The sequence below is a fragment of the Sphaerodactylus townsendi genome, linkage group LG08 (genome assembly GCF_021028975.2).
Source record: "Sphaerodactylus townsendi isolate TG3544 linkage group LG08, MPM_Stown_v2.3, whole genome shotgun sequence".
Lineage (NCBI taxonomy): Eukaryota > Metazoa > Chordata > Lepidosauria > Squamata > Sphaerodactylidae > Sphaerodactylus > Sphaerodactylus townsendi.
In genome coordinates this window covers 50,357,924-50,376,608 of record NC_059432.1, presented here as the reverse complement: position 1 = coordinate 50,376,608, position 18,685 = coordinate 50,357,924, and the positions used below count along the sequence as shown (strand labels likewise).

At 41.0% G+C, this 18,685-nt stretch overlaps 1 protein-coding gene across 6 annotated transcripts; it reads right to left on the bottom strand.

The window, feature by feature from the left end:
• Positions 1–1,287: 1,287 nt before the first annotated feature.
• SFXN4 (sideroflexin 4) lies at positions 1,288–16,968 on the bottom strand. 6 transcript variants are annotated; one of them, XM_048505533.1, is made up of 14 exons: positions 16,832–16,968; positions 15,729–15,794; positions 14,568–14,642; positions 12,465–12,491; positions 12,308–12,392; positions 8,891–8,916; positions 7,441–7,494; positions 7,281–7,346; positions 7,123–7,185; positions 5,981–6,071; positions 5,364–5,479; positions 4,349–4,434; positions 2,249–2,366; positions 1,288–1,616 (listed from the first exon to the last, which is right to left on the bottom strand). In XM_048505533.1, the coding sequence occupies exons 1-14, from the start codon at positions 16,868–16,870 to the stop codon at positions 1,539–1,541; spliced, it is 990 nt and encodes a 329-aa protein (XP_048361490.1). In that variant the 5' UTR covers positions 16,871–16,968; the 3' UTR covers positions 1,288–1,538. The 6 variants fall into 6 exon arrangements, with proteins under 6 accessions (XP_048361490.1, XP_048361491.1, XP_048361492.1 ...); XM_048505534.1 differs by having other exon boundaries at positions 12,308–12,362; XM_048505535.1 differs by lacking the exon at positions 7,441–7,494.
• Between the last annotated feature and the right edge of the window lie 1,717 nt (positions 16,969–18,685).

Genomic DNA, 18,685 nt, shown 5'->3' with positions numbered 1-18,685 from the left:
GTAATCATCTTGGCATGAGATGTGAGGCCAGTGGTCAAAGAACACTGCTCTTTAATAGAGTATCAGCTTTCGTGGGAAAGGGTACTTAATAAATAAAATGCAAAAGGAGGCAGGCCAGAAGTTGCACTCCCAACAGCATCAAAATCAATATTAGACTATACAAAGAACTCTACTTGACTCTGTATTATTTTTTAATCTCAGGGAGCATATGTTGCACTTTGTTTTATCATCACAACAACCCTGAAGAAAAAAGTTGGGGATTAGATTCTGCATAGATAAAAAGATGTATTACTTTTCACAGCAAGTTATTAAACTGTGGAATTCACTGCAACCCACTCTGTACGGGCCTTAAGAGCAGCAGTGCACTGGCATACTTGATGCTGATGCACCCCCAGGACCATTTGCATGCTTTTCTGTGTGTGGCCCCAGAACCGCTGCAGCCTGTGGAGGCACCTCCAGATGGAGAGTCGCCGCTTCTTTTTTGTACTTACCTCCTCTTCCCTGCATAGCTCTGCAGAGACGAGGGAACATGCCACCGTAGCCATGGCGCCGCCTCAGGGGTTGGGCCAGGAGGCATGTCCCCTCGTCCCTATGTCCCCATGGAGCTATGCAGGGAAGAGGAGGTATAAAGATGAAGCCGAGGAGAAGTGCACCAGAAAATAGCGTCTTCCACCCGGTGCCATTCTGTTGGCACCAGGTGGATGCCGCTGTTCTCAAAAACAGCTTCTCGGGAAGAAAAGTGCAGCGCTGCCTTGCTCAGGAGGTGGCAGTCGTGTGAACAGTGCCCCAGGGATGGTGTTTTTGCCAGGGGTGCTGTTTACGGCTCGTGCAGAATCCGCCTGCCAATAGATTTGGTGGTGGCTACTAGTGTTGATAGCTTTAAAAGGGGATGAGAACTACATGTGGAGGATATATCTATTTGAATAGCAATATTAGGAGGCAACATAAGAGAAAGGCCTTCCCCTCTATGTTCTATTTGTTCCCCCTCCCTTTGGGAAACAAGATGTGGGCAGGTGGTCAAATTCAGCAAGGCACCTCTTACATTCTTATGACTTGCTAAAGGCTTCCAAGATATCTTAAAGACTTAGAGATTCATACCTGTGTGCTTTCAGTACAAATCCAACCATTTAACCAGGAAATTCCTCCCTCTGAGACTTTGGACAGCTTACCCTAGGCAGCAAGATGATGACAATGCAAGAAGAGGACACAATTTCTACTGGAAAGTTCACTACAATTATTCCACTTAGCTGCCATAAAATGGCAGAAGAAAAAATATACAGTGGTCCCTTAGTTGTTCACTATTGGCTTTAATAATTACATACAGTAATCACAAAATTAAATCCTCTGTCTTTGGAAAAGACATTCGTGATTTTATGTTCCTTTCTCCCAGTTGGGGTGGTGAAGTTTCCACACATGATGTAAGTTCTGTGACAATGTATAGAATACTGATTCAAGCTTATCACATATAACCAAGATACTTCTTCAAACTTAGAAACAAAACCTTCAAATGAATGTATCACAAAACATCCTACAAGTTATTAAATTCCTCTGCTGTAAAAGAATTCTGTTTCTTCAGTGGATGAGATTATTTGTGGCTCAATTAAACTTCGTTGTATCTGAAACACAAACACACCATTAACATTTCAAACCATTACTAGCTTCCTTATTTCAGTTCAGTTTTGTGTATGAAAATAATGTGCAAATGCATTTACCACAAAAAAAAGGTTTTCTAGGGTCACTGAAAGTTGAAGTATTGCCACTAAGCTAGTATATGCCTTGAAACGGTAAATGTGAAGAAGCAGCAGCAAGGCCAATATCTTTACTCAACGTAAGAGACACCTGGGCTCCAGAATATGTCAAGTTCTCTAAAATCAACAGCAGGAAATTATTTGGGAATGGACTCTCATTTGGTTAGACATGATATCTCGGTGATAATTTGATCTCATTCATGTAAATTCAGCCTTAAGGACACCTATGGCATGTGAGAGAAACATACTCTTTTCAAGATTTTAAAGAATGACTTCTCTGTCTTTCAGGAAAATCAGTCATCAAATGAACCAGTATTCAGTCCTGCCAGTACTACATATACAGTATTGGCACCTTTGATACTGACAACATTTGGAAATCATGGCTGCCTCTATTATCCCCATTTTAAAGAGGAACTGAAGGAAGACTACAATGCAATATTGGCAGCTGCTGCAAGGAAAATAAAATCCCTAAAATGTTAGGAAAAGAAAGTAAGATTTACCGTTCCTAATTGTGGGATCCAACTAAATGAAACAGGTATCATCAGTCCAAGGATTGAAATCATCATAACAGCTCTCAGTGGACCCAAAACAAATAGATTTCGGCGTAAAACATTTGTGCTGTTAGAGACAATAGGACAAATTATTTATGAGAAAATAGTCTCAGGACTCAAGTTGGGTTTGAAAGCAAAGGATAGACACTGAGGAGACGCCACTAAATTACTGCTGCTTACCCTACTCTCCTTCAAATTGTTTCCCTACAATGATTCTGGTTCAAGGAAGCCATTAGGCCACAAGGTACTGAGTGGTGTCTTCTAGGTACTCCCTGAAGTAGTTCACCAAAGCTGCTTACAGAATCAGACATGGAACATCCACTTTTGAATATAAATGCACCCTGTAGGAGGGAGCTTGCAACTAGCTGGTGGGATCTGAGATGGAGAAATGGAAGTCACTTGAAGGAAATCAGACTGTCTGTCCCTGCTTTGGCTGCAGATATGAGGGAAAGTGGGTTCAAATCACCTAGCCTCTGTTCCCCCCTCCTCCAATTAGACTGCTCCAGAAGCCATTGGCTCTCTCTTTGCCTGGACAGGCAGAAGAGGAGCAGTCCCAAACACATCCTCCTCAGCCAGGGCCTACAATGCCCTAAATCCCCCAGCCACTCTCCCTGGCTATGCCCTCCCCCTAATTTGCCCTCTGTTTGCATTTTGGAGCTGGGGCCGTCTAGGAGCCCCTAGTGGTCAACTGAGCCACAGCCACTTGAAGAAGTGTTTAAATCTCTCTCACACTTCCTTATACACATATATACAGGAGTTCTCTCTCTATATATACAGAACAGGTCACTCATTGCAAAGTCACAATCTGTATCTAAACAAATGGATCATATGTTCATTATCAATATCTATGCAAAGAAAATTTCAGTCTCAGAGATCAATGTTCCATGTACTAAATACATATAAATAAGCTTTTTTAGACAATATGCCTGTTCATTATTTGGTGTCCAATTGTCTCTTTAAGGTTTACAGTAACTTATATACAGTTCAACTGCCTTGTTCTCACAAGTTCATAATGTTGTCTCCAAACAGAAATATGGAGATAAATAACTTATTGCATAGTCACTTCGAGATCAGATTCTCCTGTTCTTAACGTTTGTTCTTAATGTTTGAATCATTAATCTTTTATTGTTCTTTGACAAACTCTTGTTTATTGCTTGTTTTGAGGCTCCTTCATTAAAAATCCTGACTTCCGCAAGTATGATATAACAGACTTTCAATGGTATGGTTCTGCAATGCTCATACAAGAGTAAAGGACAAACGAATTGTATATAAAGAGATGATTTGATACCAAATAATGAACAGACATAAGGTTTAAAAGCTTGCATTTATCTATATGTATGCTATACATGGAACATTGATCTGAGATACTGAAATTTTCTTGGAATGGATATTGATAATGAACAAATCATCTGTTTGGGTACAGTTTGTAATTTTGCAGTGAGTCACTTGAGGAAATTTGGCAGGCTGTAACCTTCCCGTGATGGTGACTGGGGGAAAGGGAAGGCTGAAAGCAGTGGGAGGAGGAAGGTCCACCATCCAGGACACCCAACACATGCCACTGCAATGACAAGATGGTAGGGGTTATTTTGTAGCTCAAAGGGGTGACATTCATACAGATCCTTTGTCCTTGGAGTTTTCTTTGCAGAGAAAAAAAACCTTACACTTTAACTAAGGAAAAATTCTAATACTAAATAAGAATTCAACTCATATCCAATGCAAAAACCCTTTTACATATAATCCCTTTAGCCACAGGAAAATCACAGCTGTTAATAGGCACAATTGCACCCTTATGGGGGTCATGGGGGTGTGATGTTGATGACATCACCACATAATTTTAGGGTACAATCTGAAAGTAATGATCAGTAGCTCTAGAAATGTATCCAGAAGTGGCATACCAGTGCAGAAGATGTCAGCAAGTTTTAAATTACAGAAAGCAGTTAGCGATGCTGACAAACAAAGTAAATCAATAGATTCCAATAGATGCATAAAACATACATATATGAACTACACAGCATACACAAGTAGCAGTAAAAACTGCTACACTCTTACCGTTTTACATAGTCCAGAACAACGTCTGGAATACATACTGCTGTCCCAAAAAGTAGTGCTCTTGATAATGCTGTTTCTCTCACTGCCTGGGAAGAAAAAGAAGGAAAAATAACGCTCCACATTGGCAGTAATACCTGCTATGATCCAAAATGTATCAGCTTCAGTAAAAGTTTATGAAGCTAGGTTTGTTCATAAAGTGGTCAAAATAGCCACAAGTAGCCTGATAGAAAACATCCAAGTCCAACAAAAGTGAATCACTGTGATACAGTCTTCTTGAATCATTTCTATTATGTTTTTACATTGTTTTTCTGACTTTCCACAGATTGGAACCATTCAATCTACAATCCAGTTCCAAAAAATGAGATGTCAAAGACTGCAGCAACTATAAGATCATCATCATATTAATTTCTTATACAAGCAAAGTGATGCTCAAAATCTTACAACCAAGACTGTTACTATATATAAAACAAGAAACACCAGATAGTCAAGCTAGATTCAGAAAAGGAAGGGGCACTAGAGTTCATATTGCAAATTTATGTTGGGAACTGGAGCATGAGAGAATTTCACAAGAAAATACTCTGGACAGGAGGCTACTATTAAGACAGAATGTGGAGAAACAGAATGGTTTCCAGTTGTCAAAGATATCACTAGGATTCCTTTGACAAAGCAAATCCTCACATACACATACACACACCACTGCCTGCCCAGTAGGCACAGTGGAGACATGCAAGAGGTGGTCCTAAGGATGGAGCCGATGTTAGTTGGCTTCCTCCTCAGGTCTGCAAACAGCTATGCTAGTTATGCTACCATTTTGGGCAGCATAAGTCCATTGAGCACTATGAAGGGCTTTTCTGTATTTTTTTCTGTATTTGCTCCCTCCCCACACCGCTGGAAAGCCCCCTGGAGGCGGTAGGATGGCAGCGGCATTATCCCTGGCTGCCTCGCGTTGGGGATTGTGCTGTTAGAAGTAGTTGCTTCAATTTAATTCAGAGTTGTTGGAGTGAAAAAAGCTTACCTTTTCTCCTGCATTCTGTGACACTCCAACAATGCTGCCTTTGCTATCCATAATTTCTATCCCATTCTCAGACTCTCTTCCTCTGATTACCAGCACGTTAAATGCACACAAAATGGCTATAAAAAGAGAAAGAGGCTTGGAAGGAAAATACTTGAGCACATGTGGCAAGAATCAGCCATTCGCTTGACCATCAAATGAATCCCATTGAACACACATTGTACAATACACCATCTCTAAGGCCTGGACCCAGGAGTGCAAAGCAACCAAAGCAGCAAGAACCCCTGAAGAATTACTAGCAGCTTCCACATTAAGACACTACTATGCATGAAGAGAACGTATCTGCATTGAAGAAAACCAGTTTCTTTGGGTGTCACATTTTCACACCTGAAATATTTTGGCAAGGACTTGTGGAAGAGAAGAAAAAGTATGAAGGAGACTGCAGGAACAGAAGTTCCTTCTCCCTCTTCCAACATTTGGAACAGTTTATTACTTCAGAATGCCAAAAAAGAAGTTTCTTCTTATAGTGACTGTAGAACACCTTGTTGGGGATGAAATATTGTCCTAACACCAGCATGGTGGGAAAAAAAATTCCACCTCAGATGCTTCTGCTCACTCACCTGTTAATGGACCAGGTAAGATTTTCTTGAGGAACAGTTGCATAGAAGGATTCTGCACTTTATAGCGAGTCATGATGTAATGAGGTAAAGCCTAGAAGCATTCAGAAAAGAAAAATCAGAATGTACAAGGGCTGCCCAACAGTGTGACATACATGACCATTTGCACTGGTTCCCCTGTTCAAAGAGAAAAGCTACAGGAGTGCTTTATCAAGTAAATCCATGTGGGAAGAATCACCTGGCCATAATTTTTTAACACCAGAGATGGTGAAGTCAACTAGGTTTGAAATAGTCACAAGGTTTTGGGAATCTTATCTAGCCTCTCAGGCAGCCCCTTCCAAACCCAGAGGTGGTGGGCCATGGCGCCCGTCACCTTGCTATCTCCAAGAGGGCAGGAAAACCCCTGAAACCCCTCCCCCCCCCACCACCACCATAAAGACCTGTGCTCACAGTCCTCAATTCCAGGTGGGAGCAGACAAACATTGGCTCCGCCCCCAGGAATGCCTTGGCTTTTCCCACCCTCCACACACTCTGGTGTCTAAGCAGGACTCCAGTGCAGACCTACCGCCACCCAGACTTCCAGATTTTGTGGCAGTGAGGATGCAGAATGGGCAGCCACCAGTGCATCTGCCCCCTCTGCGGGGTAAGCACCCTAGGGAGGGCAAATGCACCAATGCAAGGCCTCATCGCTCCCTGAAACCCTTCCCCCCCTCCCCCTTTGGATGGGGATATAAGTCAAAAAAGGCTAAATTGTTTTCTTAAGTGGGGCCTGGGTGAAATTTCAAGTGTGAGATTTTATTTATTGAGTTTTTCCATGAAACTCAAAGTGAGTTGTTCTCTACTTTCTCTCAGATTGTCCTTAAAACAGCCCTGCAACATAATTAAGCTCAGAGGTACTGAGTGGCCCAAGGGTAGCCAAAGAGCTTCACGGTGGAGTGAAAATGTGAACATGGGTCTCCCCAATCCTAGTTCTGATGTATTAACACCATCTGTACATCTATATCCCTGCCTCCCAAAACTTATTTTTCTGAGTCAGACAGCAATACAGCCCGAAAGAGCTACCACCTTCTATGCTGCAAATTATCAACACTGATATAAAATACAAAAATCGGAAAAAAATATCAGAAAGATTTGGAAAGACATACTCCCACGAATGCACAATACAGAACTGCCCCTGTGCTGAGAAGCATCTGCTTGACTGGAAATTCCTACAAAAAAACAAAACAAATAAAATTGTATTCTTCCACTATCTATGACAACATTGGCAATTCATTCATAGTATCCTTTCCAAATTAACACCTACTTTTGTGTCTTCTGTAAGACTCCCATTTGCCAAGTTGAATCCGCCTGTACACGCGTGGAAAAGGGCCTGAAAGTTTGGAAATTACGAACATGTAACATGTAAGTTGAGTTGCCTCATAGCAAAGTGAAACAGTTTGAAACACACTGAATTGGTTCAGTACCTGACAACAAAATGCTTGCTTCGCTCCTTTGTGCGATAATATAATACTAAAGGCCTGTGAAGAAAATCTCGTAAGGAAAGAGAACATGGTATCAAAGGGAAAACACAGCAGCACCAGAAACATAGGATCCTACACCTAGTTTCTGTTTATGCACTTCTTAGCCCATTTCTCTAGCACTAGGCACTTTTTGCCCCATTGAATGATACTGGTCCTGCAAGAGAGAAATTACCTAGTACAGGAGGAATGTATATAGCCGCAAATGGCACTGCATAAGCAGAAATAAGGTTTCAATTGCAAGCCTTAGTTTTTGTTTCTCTTAATTTAAAAAATATTTTGAAATATTTTTTTTAATTTAAAAATATTTTCATGTCATTTTGTTTATATGCTTCGTTGTAGCATTTAGAAGAGACAGGTGTCCACTGACCCAGAAGCAACACACACACCAATGCATCTCTCAGGTCAATTCCGTACCTTACCAGCAGTAGTGAGAGAAGCCACTGCGGAATGACCGTTCCTACACTAACAACTAAAGTAAGTGAGCCATGTGACCAGTCTGACAACATGCTTATTTTTCATGCCAGCAAAACACACGCTAGGCCATGGGACCCTACCATGGTGCCTTTCACCACCTTTCCTGGTGCCTATCAAGTGTTTTTCACAAGTGGGTGGGGCCAGGTGAAACTTTTGCCCAGCAAGGCTTCTGACTGACCACTGGAGATTTGACTGTGCAAATTTTTAAAAAACACTGCTTGGGCAGTAGCTGCTGCACCAGCACATGGATCTTCAAATGTCTGACTGAAGGTGAGCTGTGGCAATATTTGGCAGTTGTGCCCACCATGCCATGTCAGAATTCCAAAGGTGCCTGCAGGCTTTAAAAGATTGGGAACGCTTGCCCAAGGCCAGCATTACACATCATAAAGGTGCTATACCACTTCTGGTAATGAGTAAAGTGAAACATAATGAAGGAGGTGAAACTGGTTAGTATGGGTGATGTTCTGGAAGGGACTGTTTTGCTAACATTGAATGAGATGACGTACTCACTGGCTGATTCAGTGGTAGGTTTGTTAGACCCTGTCCTGTTGATGGAAAAAAGGGTACGGGATCAAAAAACACCTTTCATCACCTGCATTTGGTGCAGAGGTGGCACTCTCTTCTGGAGCCAGCTGATCTGACTACAATTATTCACGCTACAATAACCTTGAGACTTGACTTCTGAGACATGTTCCACATGGGTCTGTCCTTGAAAACAACTCTGTTTGTGGCAAACAGTAATATGAACTTGACAGCATAAACTGTTAGACAGCGTGTGGAAAGGACCTATTGAGTAAATGGCACTGCCTTTTAGGGAAGGGAAACAATCTTTTCATCCCACTTGAATTCTTCGTGCAAGTCCTGTAAAGTTCAGGAAACATAGTGAGCTGACATGCTGGAAACTTCCATCATTACTCACCAATGGAGCAGTAACTGGCAGGAAAGCTTTGAAGAAGAAAAACAAATAACGGTTATTTAGTGAAATCAGCTGTTGTGAAGGCTTTCTTGGTGGCCTAACAGGAAAAGCAAACCAACAATATACAACAGCATTTCAAAAGAAGCCTTGACTCTAGATCTTGCACCTCAAGCTGAGGTTGATGTCCAGTTCTGCTCCAAGTCCAACATGACCCTTTGCATCCATCCATCCCAAGAATGCTAATTGAGAACCACTGAGCTGACCTTCTGGGAAAACTCTGAGGCAATGTGGTTTGTGATGAAAGGAAGCAAAGGGTTAGCTCAGGTAAATGAAGAGAGAAAAAAAACTTCATGAAAAGCATGCTTGTGTTTGCACTAGGCTCCGTGAGTTCCATTGCCTCTGTGTGTCACAAGCACAACCATACTTTAACCACAAGGAGCAAATCCAAACAAGTATCTAAATAAGAGTGGATGGCTGGACAGAACTCAGTATAAGAAAATGGGAATGTTTTATGTGGTCTGTAAATGCAAAAGTTGGTCATCTGGTACACAAAAATTGTTGATTAAACAGAGCATTTTTTTTCTATAGCAGCAAAATTCCACAGAATACAAGTATTAATTTTCAAGAGAGTACAAAAACAAAGTACCAGGCAAGACACGTATTCAATCATGATTTAGTGTGCCCTGGCTAATATGCAAAGTTACAAAACTCACTGGAAATGAATGCAATGCCAATTATATTGAAACAAAAGCCATGGGCTGTGAGTGCACTAGTAAACAATACAGATTGAAACATAATCTTACAAACATAGGATAAAAGCTCCTATAGCAATTTATGAGGTAAGCTGGTACTAGAAAGGGTATGTACAATCAATCCAGCTTTCTCAGTCAAAATCTTACAGACAATATTTGGTGAAACAGACAATAAAGAAAGTCAATGTGAGCTAGACCCCTAAGGAATACAAAAAGTCAAACTAGCTCCTTCAGTCACTTTCTGTATGATTATAAATAGCCAGACTGAGACAACCAGTATAATAAATCCCATTTTGCAGAGAAACAAGCCCCTTCTTCAGCTTTCAGGCTTGTAGCTGTTACTCTGCTGTTGCCTCAGTCACTAAGAACTGTGAGAAATAGTATTACAGGCAAATGTACATCAGATAAGTAATTGGCTATCTTATAAATGTATGAATATTTGTACACAAATCCAATAAAATATTATAAATACCGATTATATAAATAGGTAATAAATATTGCATTTTAAACATTATACATTGATCTAAAAAAGGTCCATAAATAAACCTCTTGTGAAAACTTCTTATATGAGTATAAAAGCCAAAAAGTGCATTTTTGTCTTGTCTTAAGGTTAGCTGTGCGGATGCAATTAGTCTGGCACTAAAGAATCACCTGGGTGTTGCTGCACATATAGAAAAATACCCAATTACACTTTTCTAGTTTTATTTCTAGATCCTGACATAACTTATATATAAATTCTCCATACTGGATTATAAAAAGCTATGACACTCCATATTCCCACTTACTCCTGCTGGCTGAACTGTATTTAACCTAAAAAAATCCCTCTAGTTTCTGTCTGAAAAAGGCGCTTTTAATGTCTATTTTTGTATATAAATGTATTTCATATTTGTGCAAAATGCAGAGTGTATTATCATTCTCTGTATGATATTTTGAATAAAATGAACCACCAAGGGTACATCCAATTATTTATTTTTAATCTTGGATCTGTGTTCCAAAATTCACGTTTTGACAGATCTTTGGCACGTTTCTACATAAATTTTTGAACAAGGGCATAAAATGGCATGAACGCCATTTTTTTGTCTGGAAGGTGAAAAAAGGTTCAAATTTCCAGACAAAATTATTAGTTGGGTGTCTAAACTCTTTGATGAACAAAGAAAAGGGACAGGCTGCGCAGTGACCACAGGAGAAATGTTTCTGTGTGGTAAGTCTCACCTCTGGAATTGGCATCATATCTGATCTTATGAGAAGCTGCTTGAAATTTTCTTTATTCCTCATTCCTATTCTGGACAATTGTTCACATCTTGGGATATTACTTATTAAATGCCGGTGTCTGCCTATTATAGCTGAGATGGATCCAGCTAATGGGGTATGGTTTAGAGCAAAAGTTAGTCTGGTTTTTTTGCTTAACACTTTTAGATTTGAATAATGCTGATATTTCTACCCCTTTGACTCTGCTCCGGGTTTTATTATGCCCTCCTATTGGGCATCCTCTAGAACAATAAATATTCAACAGACCTTTACCATCCTTTATAAAGTCTTTCTCTTCACTAGAGTTATGTTTTAAACATAATAACTGACTGAAAGGTAAGCTATCCCCAAGGTGTTTGGGATGAAAAGATTTATAATGTAACTCCATGGACATATCAGTTGGCTTTTTGTAAGTTCTTACTGTCAGCTTATACTTCCTTTTTAAACACCTGGGTATCTAAAAAAATTACCTCCCTAGTAGAATAGGAGGCTATGCATTTATGTTATGTTATGTAAATGTTACGTTATGTAAATTATTAATCCGTTCAAGGAATGCTGGTAACTACTCTTCTTTAGCTAGAACTTGGAATATATAATCAATGAATCTCCTGTAGATCAAGATATTCTCCCAAAATGGATTGTAGCGTGGATTGCAAATCTAGATATCCTCAAGATGCACCATGAAAAGACAAGTTGCACTTGGTGCATGGCACTACCCATACTAACCCCATTTGTTTGGAACCTAAAATAATTATTTTCTAATATAATATCTAGCAGTTCCAGAAGAAAAAAAAATAGGTGGCTCCTGAATTTCCCTCTTACGAAGAATGTTTTCACTAACTGATCTTAATTCTTGATGGGTATATTTGTGTATAGTGCACCTACATCTAAAGTTACAAGTAAAGTTCCTCCATTGCCAATAAAATCCCTGATGTCTTTAAGAAAGCTCTGGATTTTCAATAACCATGGCTATAGGAATGAATCTAAATATTTAGCCAACGGCTCTAAAGAGGACCCCGACCCGAGATACGATGTGTCCTCCTGGAGCAGGGAATCCTGACTTGTGTATCTTGGGTACAGTATAGAATACTGGAATTTTGGGAAATTGTTTGATATGAAAAGCGGCCTACTGGTCTGAGGTGTGTCCCAAAACATTGGACTCCTGGACTGTAATCCTTCTGATGGACATAATATGTTCTGTTGGATCCTCATCCCATCTTTTACAATATCTTTCATTACGAAATTGTTTCTCAATTTCCAACAAATAGTCTTTTTTGCTCATTAGTATAATACCTCCTCCTTCGTCCGCTTCTTTAATGTCTCCAGGAGTTGCTTTCCACTCCCTCCCCGCCCCCAAGATTGGGCCATAAATGTTTTAAAGCAGAAAAAAAATGAGTAATGTATTTTTAGTAAATCTGACCTGGTGGTCGAAATATAGTAGGAATTATATTGCCAGTGACAGGATTCACAGAGGCCTTGAAGGAAAAACAAACACACACAATACCCTAATGAATCAGGTAATCACTATCAGAAAATTTAAAAAAGAGAAAGAATTCCTAGAATTTTTGTAAACTCACCAAACTTAACTTCCCAGCTGCTTTAATCTAAACAATTAGAAAAATGAGATTTTAGAAACCATTTTTTGGAATAGTCTTAGTAGACATGTACATATGTCCTCTGAATTGTGAAAAATTACCTTTAGAGATAATGTGCAACATTTTTGGTAACTTATAGTAATTACTATTCCCACTATTAATTTAATAACTATTACCAAAGTGCTATTTGGTAATTAAACTATTGTTATTTGGTAATTGTTATTCAGTAATTTTGTTTAAAATTATCTGGTAATTAAACCATTTGCAGTTCCAGCCATATAATTACCTATGTCAGAAATCCCCAATGTACCTCTTGGGTGCCATGACACCCACTAACAACTTTTCTGGTGCCTGCCAATGTTTTTAGAAAATGGGTGTGGCCAGGTGGGACTGCTGCCCAGCAAGGCTTCTGATTGGCTGTGCATATTTTAAAAAATGTTGCTTTGGCAGCAGCTGCCCCCACAAGGCTAAAGATCTTCATTGTGTGACCTAAAGAAATCATTTTGCAGCCATCTTTGCTTCCAATGGCATCAATTTTGTGGCCACACCCATCATGCTGTGTCAGAATTCCAAAGGCTCAAAAAGTTTAGAGACCCCCAGGCCTACATGCTATGTAAATTGTTTCTCTGTCATTTCCACTTTGATGACCACTTTCCTAACTAGGAAAACTGATGAGGTATACTATTTTTTTAAAAAACCACACACACACATATAATTGAAACAACTTCTTCAAATGTTTAAACCATGAAAAAGGCAGCACTTCCAGGAATGCTGCTATACACCAAATGATTACACATGTTGGATCAGGGCTGAGCAAGGAAGAGATGCTCCACAGGGTTTCTCAACAGCATGTAGCAATTCCTTAAAGGCACTCAGATATAGCGTCCTCCCCATGGCTGTATTTCCCTGGGATGGATGGGCTGCTCTGCAGAGTATGCATCTGCACTGGCTCTCAGATTCCCTGGCATAACACACAGTGACCGTACAAGCAGCCTTGAGTGAACATAAAGTAAGCGAGTCTCTGATGTTGTGTCTCTGAGAGATTGAAACAAGTGGTGTGTGTTATCACTACTTTAAAATCCAAAGCTCACAAATTAAAATATTCTACTCTACTATAGCGATGGCCATGGAGAAAAAAGCTACTCAGAGCATTGAAGCCTGCTCCTCTAACAACTGAAACCAAAGCCTAACAATTACCTCCAATTCTTGAGATTCTACCAAGCATTGACATTAAACCTATCTGTGCAGCTTTTAAAGATCAGGTAAGGTTTTGTATTGTTCCTTAAGAAGACTGAGTCTCATGTGAAAATCACATTTATGGGGGACGGGGCAGTGTTAATTTAAAAAAAAAAAGATAACAATCCCGGGCACATTGACTGAAAATAATCTTTCCGTTGCCTTGAAAAACAACATTTTACCCATTTGTCATTTTTGAAAGCACACAGTCTACTGTACCTGACTTCAAAATCCAGTCAGTTATGCATTCACTGAATGGGCCAAGTAAGACTCCACCTCTCAGCTTCAGTTTCAAAAATGCCGTCCCCAGGGAGCTTTGCAGCCGCACCGCCCTCATGCCTCCCCAGCGGCGCGAAGCCGCTGTTTCCCAACCTCGCTCCCCGAGTGAGGTTTTTGGGAACAGCGGCTTCCAACCGCTGCCATGCAAACGGCAGCAGCTGGAAGGCGCCATCCCTCCCCCCTTTCCCAATCGACTTACCTTCCCTGCGACCGTCCGGCGTGTCGCCGAGGCCTGGGAACACGCCCTCCCTGCCCTGCAACTCCGGAGCGGTCGCGCAGGGCAGGGGGGCGTGTTCCCTGGCCTCAGCGACGCGCTGGACGGTTGCAGGGAAGGTACGTCGATCGGGCGACGGCGCAGCACGGCACCGTCTTCCTGGTAGTTTCCAGGACCGTTCGTGCAAACGGTCCCAGGGGGGTTGGGTCGGCGTCATGTACACCGACCCAACCCCCAGCGTGGCCGTGCGGAAACGATCAGAGGTAGCTACAAGCACTTAGCACACTAAAATGACAATTAACAACAACAGCAATGTATGTAAAATATTATTACACTGGGAAAAGAAAATTAGATACCTCTTCGTTCTGTAAGGACTCTGTGATGTCTGGCCCACTAGTTAGTAAAAGTGCTCTGGATCTTTCGATTTCCTTCTGTATTTAGAAGAAAAAAGCATTACAAAAAGCAAGATAAATTATTGTTTTCCCTGACAACCTTGCACCCAATTATACTGCTGGAGCTGAACTTTTTTGTTTTTGCTTGTGAATGCAAAATCTCAAGTCACTCTCAAACAGTTACTGCTTCAGGCCTAAATCATTTACTCAGGCTTGAAGTCACACATGCTGATTGTCTGCTTCAGTCTTTAACTAGCCATTCTGGAAGTAGCATTAGGCCAAACCAAAGGCTCCTGTGGAAAAGAATATCTTCTCCATTCCCTCTTTCCTGTAATCCACCAGGCTGCAAATGTCAACATTTGTACAACTTGCATTATATCTTGAACTCTATTCTGGTGATGAGGAAGCTTTCCCCAGGAGAAAAAGTTCCCAGTAGCATACGAGAAAAAGGCAAGGACTCTCTCAACATGTTTATGTCATATCATACATTGAGTATCCTTAGGATTCATAATATAAATCATACATTGGATTCATAATATAAATCATACATATAAATCATAATATAAATCATATCATACATTGAGTATCCTTAGGATTCATAATATAAATACTTCAAGTAGAAATGCCCACATTAACTGGAAGTAACACCATGTGTCGCCACAGTGCTCTAGAACGTTCCTATATTTCTATAGTTCTACTGTCACAGAACTTCCCCTTTTATTTTATTTATTTTTCGATTTCTATCCCATCCTATCACTGTAGGGCTCAGGGCGGGTTACAACACAATTCCGCTGTTACAGTAGGAAACCTAATAAGCATGGACCGGAATCCCTATCATTAGGATTAAGTAAATATCAAAAAAATGTGTACAAGGTCTCCAGAACTGTTTCTAATCTCCCCCTCTTTAACATAAAAAGAAAGGGGATTATTTTTCACTGGAAAACCCATCAATGGAGATCTTCTTGGAAGAAGAAACACTTTGTTTCAGACAAAAATCTAACAACAGTCACTTGGAATTCCTTCGAAGAGGTTCAGAATCTAGGTTCTTCTCAGAATGTTTCCAAATCTTACATCAGTCACATATGCAAGTCAAGGGACAAAACTCAAAATATGTAAACAACTTACCGTGGGTTTAAGTAAGAGCAAAGGGTCTAAAATATCTATCCAGTGATAAAATCTTTGGGGAAAAGTCTAAAGAAAAATGAGAGATTTGCTTTAAAAAGTTAACGGAACTGGTAAGTTTTTACCACACAGAATGATGTATCAGCAGTTCCTACACGAGCAGAGCAATCCTCCAGCCTAAGCCCATTAACAGTGAATTTAAACTGCAGAAACTCAGCGTAGCAATGCACTTAAGATGTCTTAGTAGCTCTCCAGCTCTTTTTTCCACAGTCAACAATCACCAACCTAGATTTGTTCCATGTATGCTCTGCAGAAGATTACTATTTTACAGCAGTTTCTGCCTAAATTTTAGCATCCCAGTGTCACTGATTAGCTGAATGTCAACACCTTCAGCTAGGGTTGCCAACTTTCAGTGATGACTGGAGCCCTGGGATTACAACTCATCTCCAGGTAACAGAGGCCCCATCTGCACATGCAAAATAATGCGTTTGCAAACAACTGTTTGCAAGTGGATTTTGCCATTCCGCCCAGCTTCAAAGAGCGCTGAAAGCAGTTTGAAAGTGCATTATTCTGCATGTGCGGAATGAGCCAGAGATGAGTTCACCTGGGGAAAATGACAACTTTGGAAGGAGGAATGTATGACATTATACCCCACTTAAATCCTTTCTTTCCCCCAAACCCTGCCTTCCTCAGGCTCAATCCCCAAAATCTCTAGGTATTTACTAACCCAGAGCTGGAAACCCCACCTTCAGCAGCTGCACCATTTCTAGAACACAATAACGGGACCCTGGTGCGCAACGTCCCTCTGTGCAATTTCGCGCGTATCCCATTCATTCTTACAACTTTTTTCGGAAGCATTGTTCAGATATTTCTAGTGGGGCTGGCTTGGTGAGGAATGTACAAAGTTTTAAGTACACAGTTTTAAGCAGTTTGACTTTTCAGTGCAGCTCCCTATTTGCAACTCATTCAGCCCTCGCTGCTTTTTGCAGGCTTCCATTTAAGCCGTGCAGAGGACGCCAGCCTCGCTTAGCTAGTAGATTTCGCCACGGGACTGCAGCCTTGCTCCCACCCCCTACCCCGGCGCTTCACCCATGCCAATGTCCTACTTTGCCCTCGCTTTGCCAGAACTGCAAGTTCCAATCCATGAGGCTCAGTGCAAAACGCCGGAAAGCGCCTCCTGGGGAAGCTCACTGGCTACACCTTCCGGCAGCCACTTCCTTCCTTTGCAAAACGTCACTGTGAGACTGAATCTTGTTAGCGATGGGTGGTAATGCTGTCTGTATGACAGTTTAGTGGAAGATAATGCATGCTAAACTACACCCGACTAGTGTTTGCTCGTTGAAGTCAACTCCCGTGATATCTTTCTGCCTTTCCACGCATTTTATAAACCGTGCAGAACCCGTATCCACATACAAGCGGAAGTGGGGCTGAAATGATTCCCAGCCCTGAGAAACGTAACGACGCTTCTTTTGGAATAAGAGCATACCTAGAATCAGGGCCGCTTTCCCTACCACCAGGATGCAGGGATGGAGAAACCTTACTAGCAGATTTTTATTTTTTTTCCCGTCTTGTAGCAGGAAGACACAAATGCTGTCATTAAAAGACACCCAAAACAAATGTTCTGGCCATTTCATAGAATTATACAAATAATATTTCATACAGTTTAATCCAAAATGAATAACATCCCTGTACTGATAAACATTTATAGGATAAGATCGTCTTTCACCCATAAATAATGCATTTTAATGAGAGGACAGGGTAAAAGCCAGAAAAGACTGGAATGGGCAAGTAAACAAATACCAATATATGGACAGTGGGATGTATTAAAGGCACTCCAGATCAATTTTTTGGAAAATAGAACTCAGAAACATAGAACTTTTATTAATCCTTTCCAGTCACATTGCCTCTGGAACACTCCAGGACAGGCCGGAACGGGCATTAAACAAATAGCGGTACTGACAGACTCTTCTGCTTATAAAACTTACATGGAAACAGAAAACACTACCAACACAGCTTCTCTCACTACATCTCTCTACTGCAAACTGTGATGGGGAAAGTCTGGTCTTTAAGGTTATTTTTAATAATAAATGAACATACATAGGACTGCAGTCCTGAATCCCTTCAATCTTAAAGATAACAGAAAAGTTCACGTGGTATGTCAGACAGATCTGTAAAATGCTTTGTAACAAGGGTGTTGGAGTGCTAAGATATCAAGTGATTTTAATAGTAGGTAGTAGCCCAAAGCATTGGAAATAATCAACAAAGTGTAAACTCCATCCAAATATAACACACCATAGTCTAAAGACAAATTTTGCAGTCCCAGGAATAGGGTTGCCAACCTCAATGTGGAGACTAAAGATCTCCCAGAATTACTACTGATGTCCAGACTGCACAAATTGCTTACTTCATTTAAAACATTTATTTCACGTATTATGGAGAAAATAGCTGCTTTGGAAAGCGGAGCGCATGGCGTTATACCCTCCGCTCCCTAAACACTAGTCTCCCCCAGTCTCCACCCTCAAATCTCCAAATATTTCTGAAACCTGGAGTTGACAACCCTACCCACATGCAAGGGAGGGAGGAAGGGTGAGGAGGAAGAACAAAAACACAGACCAGGTTCAGGTAAAATAGGCCCCAGCTTTTATTGAACACAACCGCACAAGCAGTGGTGCATGAGAACAGATCCTGCATTGGGGGACTCGCCTGATATTACCCCATCCACCCAGCCCACCTGCTTGGTGTAAACTACGGAGTGGCAAAACCCAGATTCCACATGGGCACAAGCTGCCACATGGTTGTAAGGACCAAATGAAGGTGAAGCCCTAGCAACAGCCTGGTTAAATAGGGAAGGGGCAAACCAGAGTGGAAACTCTGAAGTCCAAGTCTGCCAGGAGTTCTACTCCTCTCCCCATCAAAGTCCCTGCTGGGCTCAAAGCTTACAAGACAGCCTTCCTCAACTG

Excerpts from the sequence above, each read along its gene's own strand:
- SFXN4 (XM_048505533.1), bottom strand. The coding sequence starts at position 16,870 with ATGGATTGGAACTTGCAGTTCTGGCAAAGCGAGGGCAAA. Across the intron at positions 12,393-12,464 it reads CAGCTGGGAAGTTAAGTTTG|GGTATTGTGTGTGTTTGTTT; the intron begins GTGAGTTTACAA and ends CTGATTCATTAG. Across the intron at positions 4,435-5,363 it reads CACAGAATGCAGGAGAAAAG|GCAGTGAGAGAAACAGCATT; the intron begins GTAAGCTTTTTT and ends TTTTCTTCCCAG.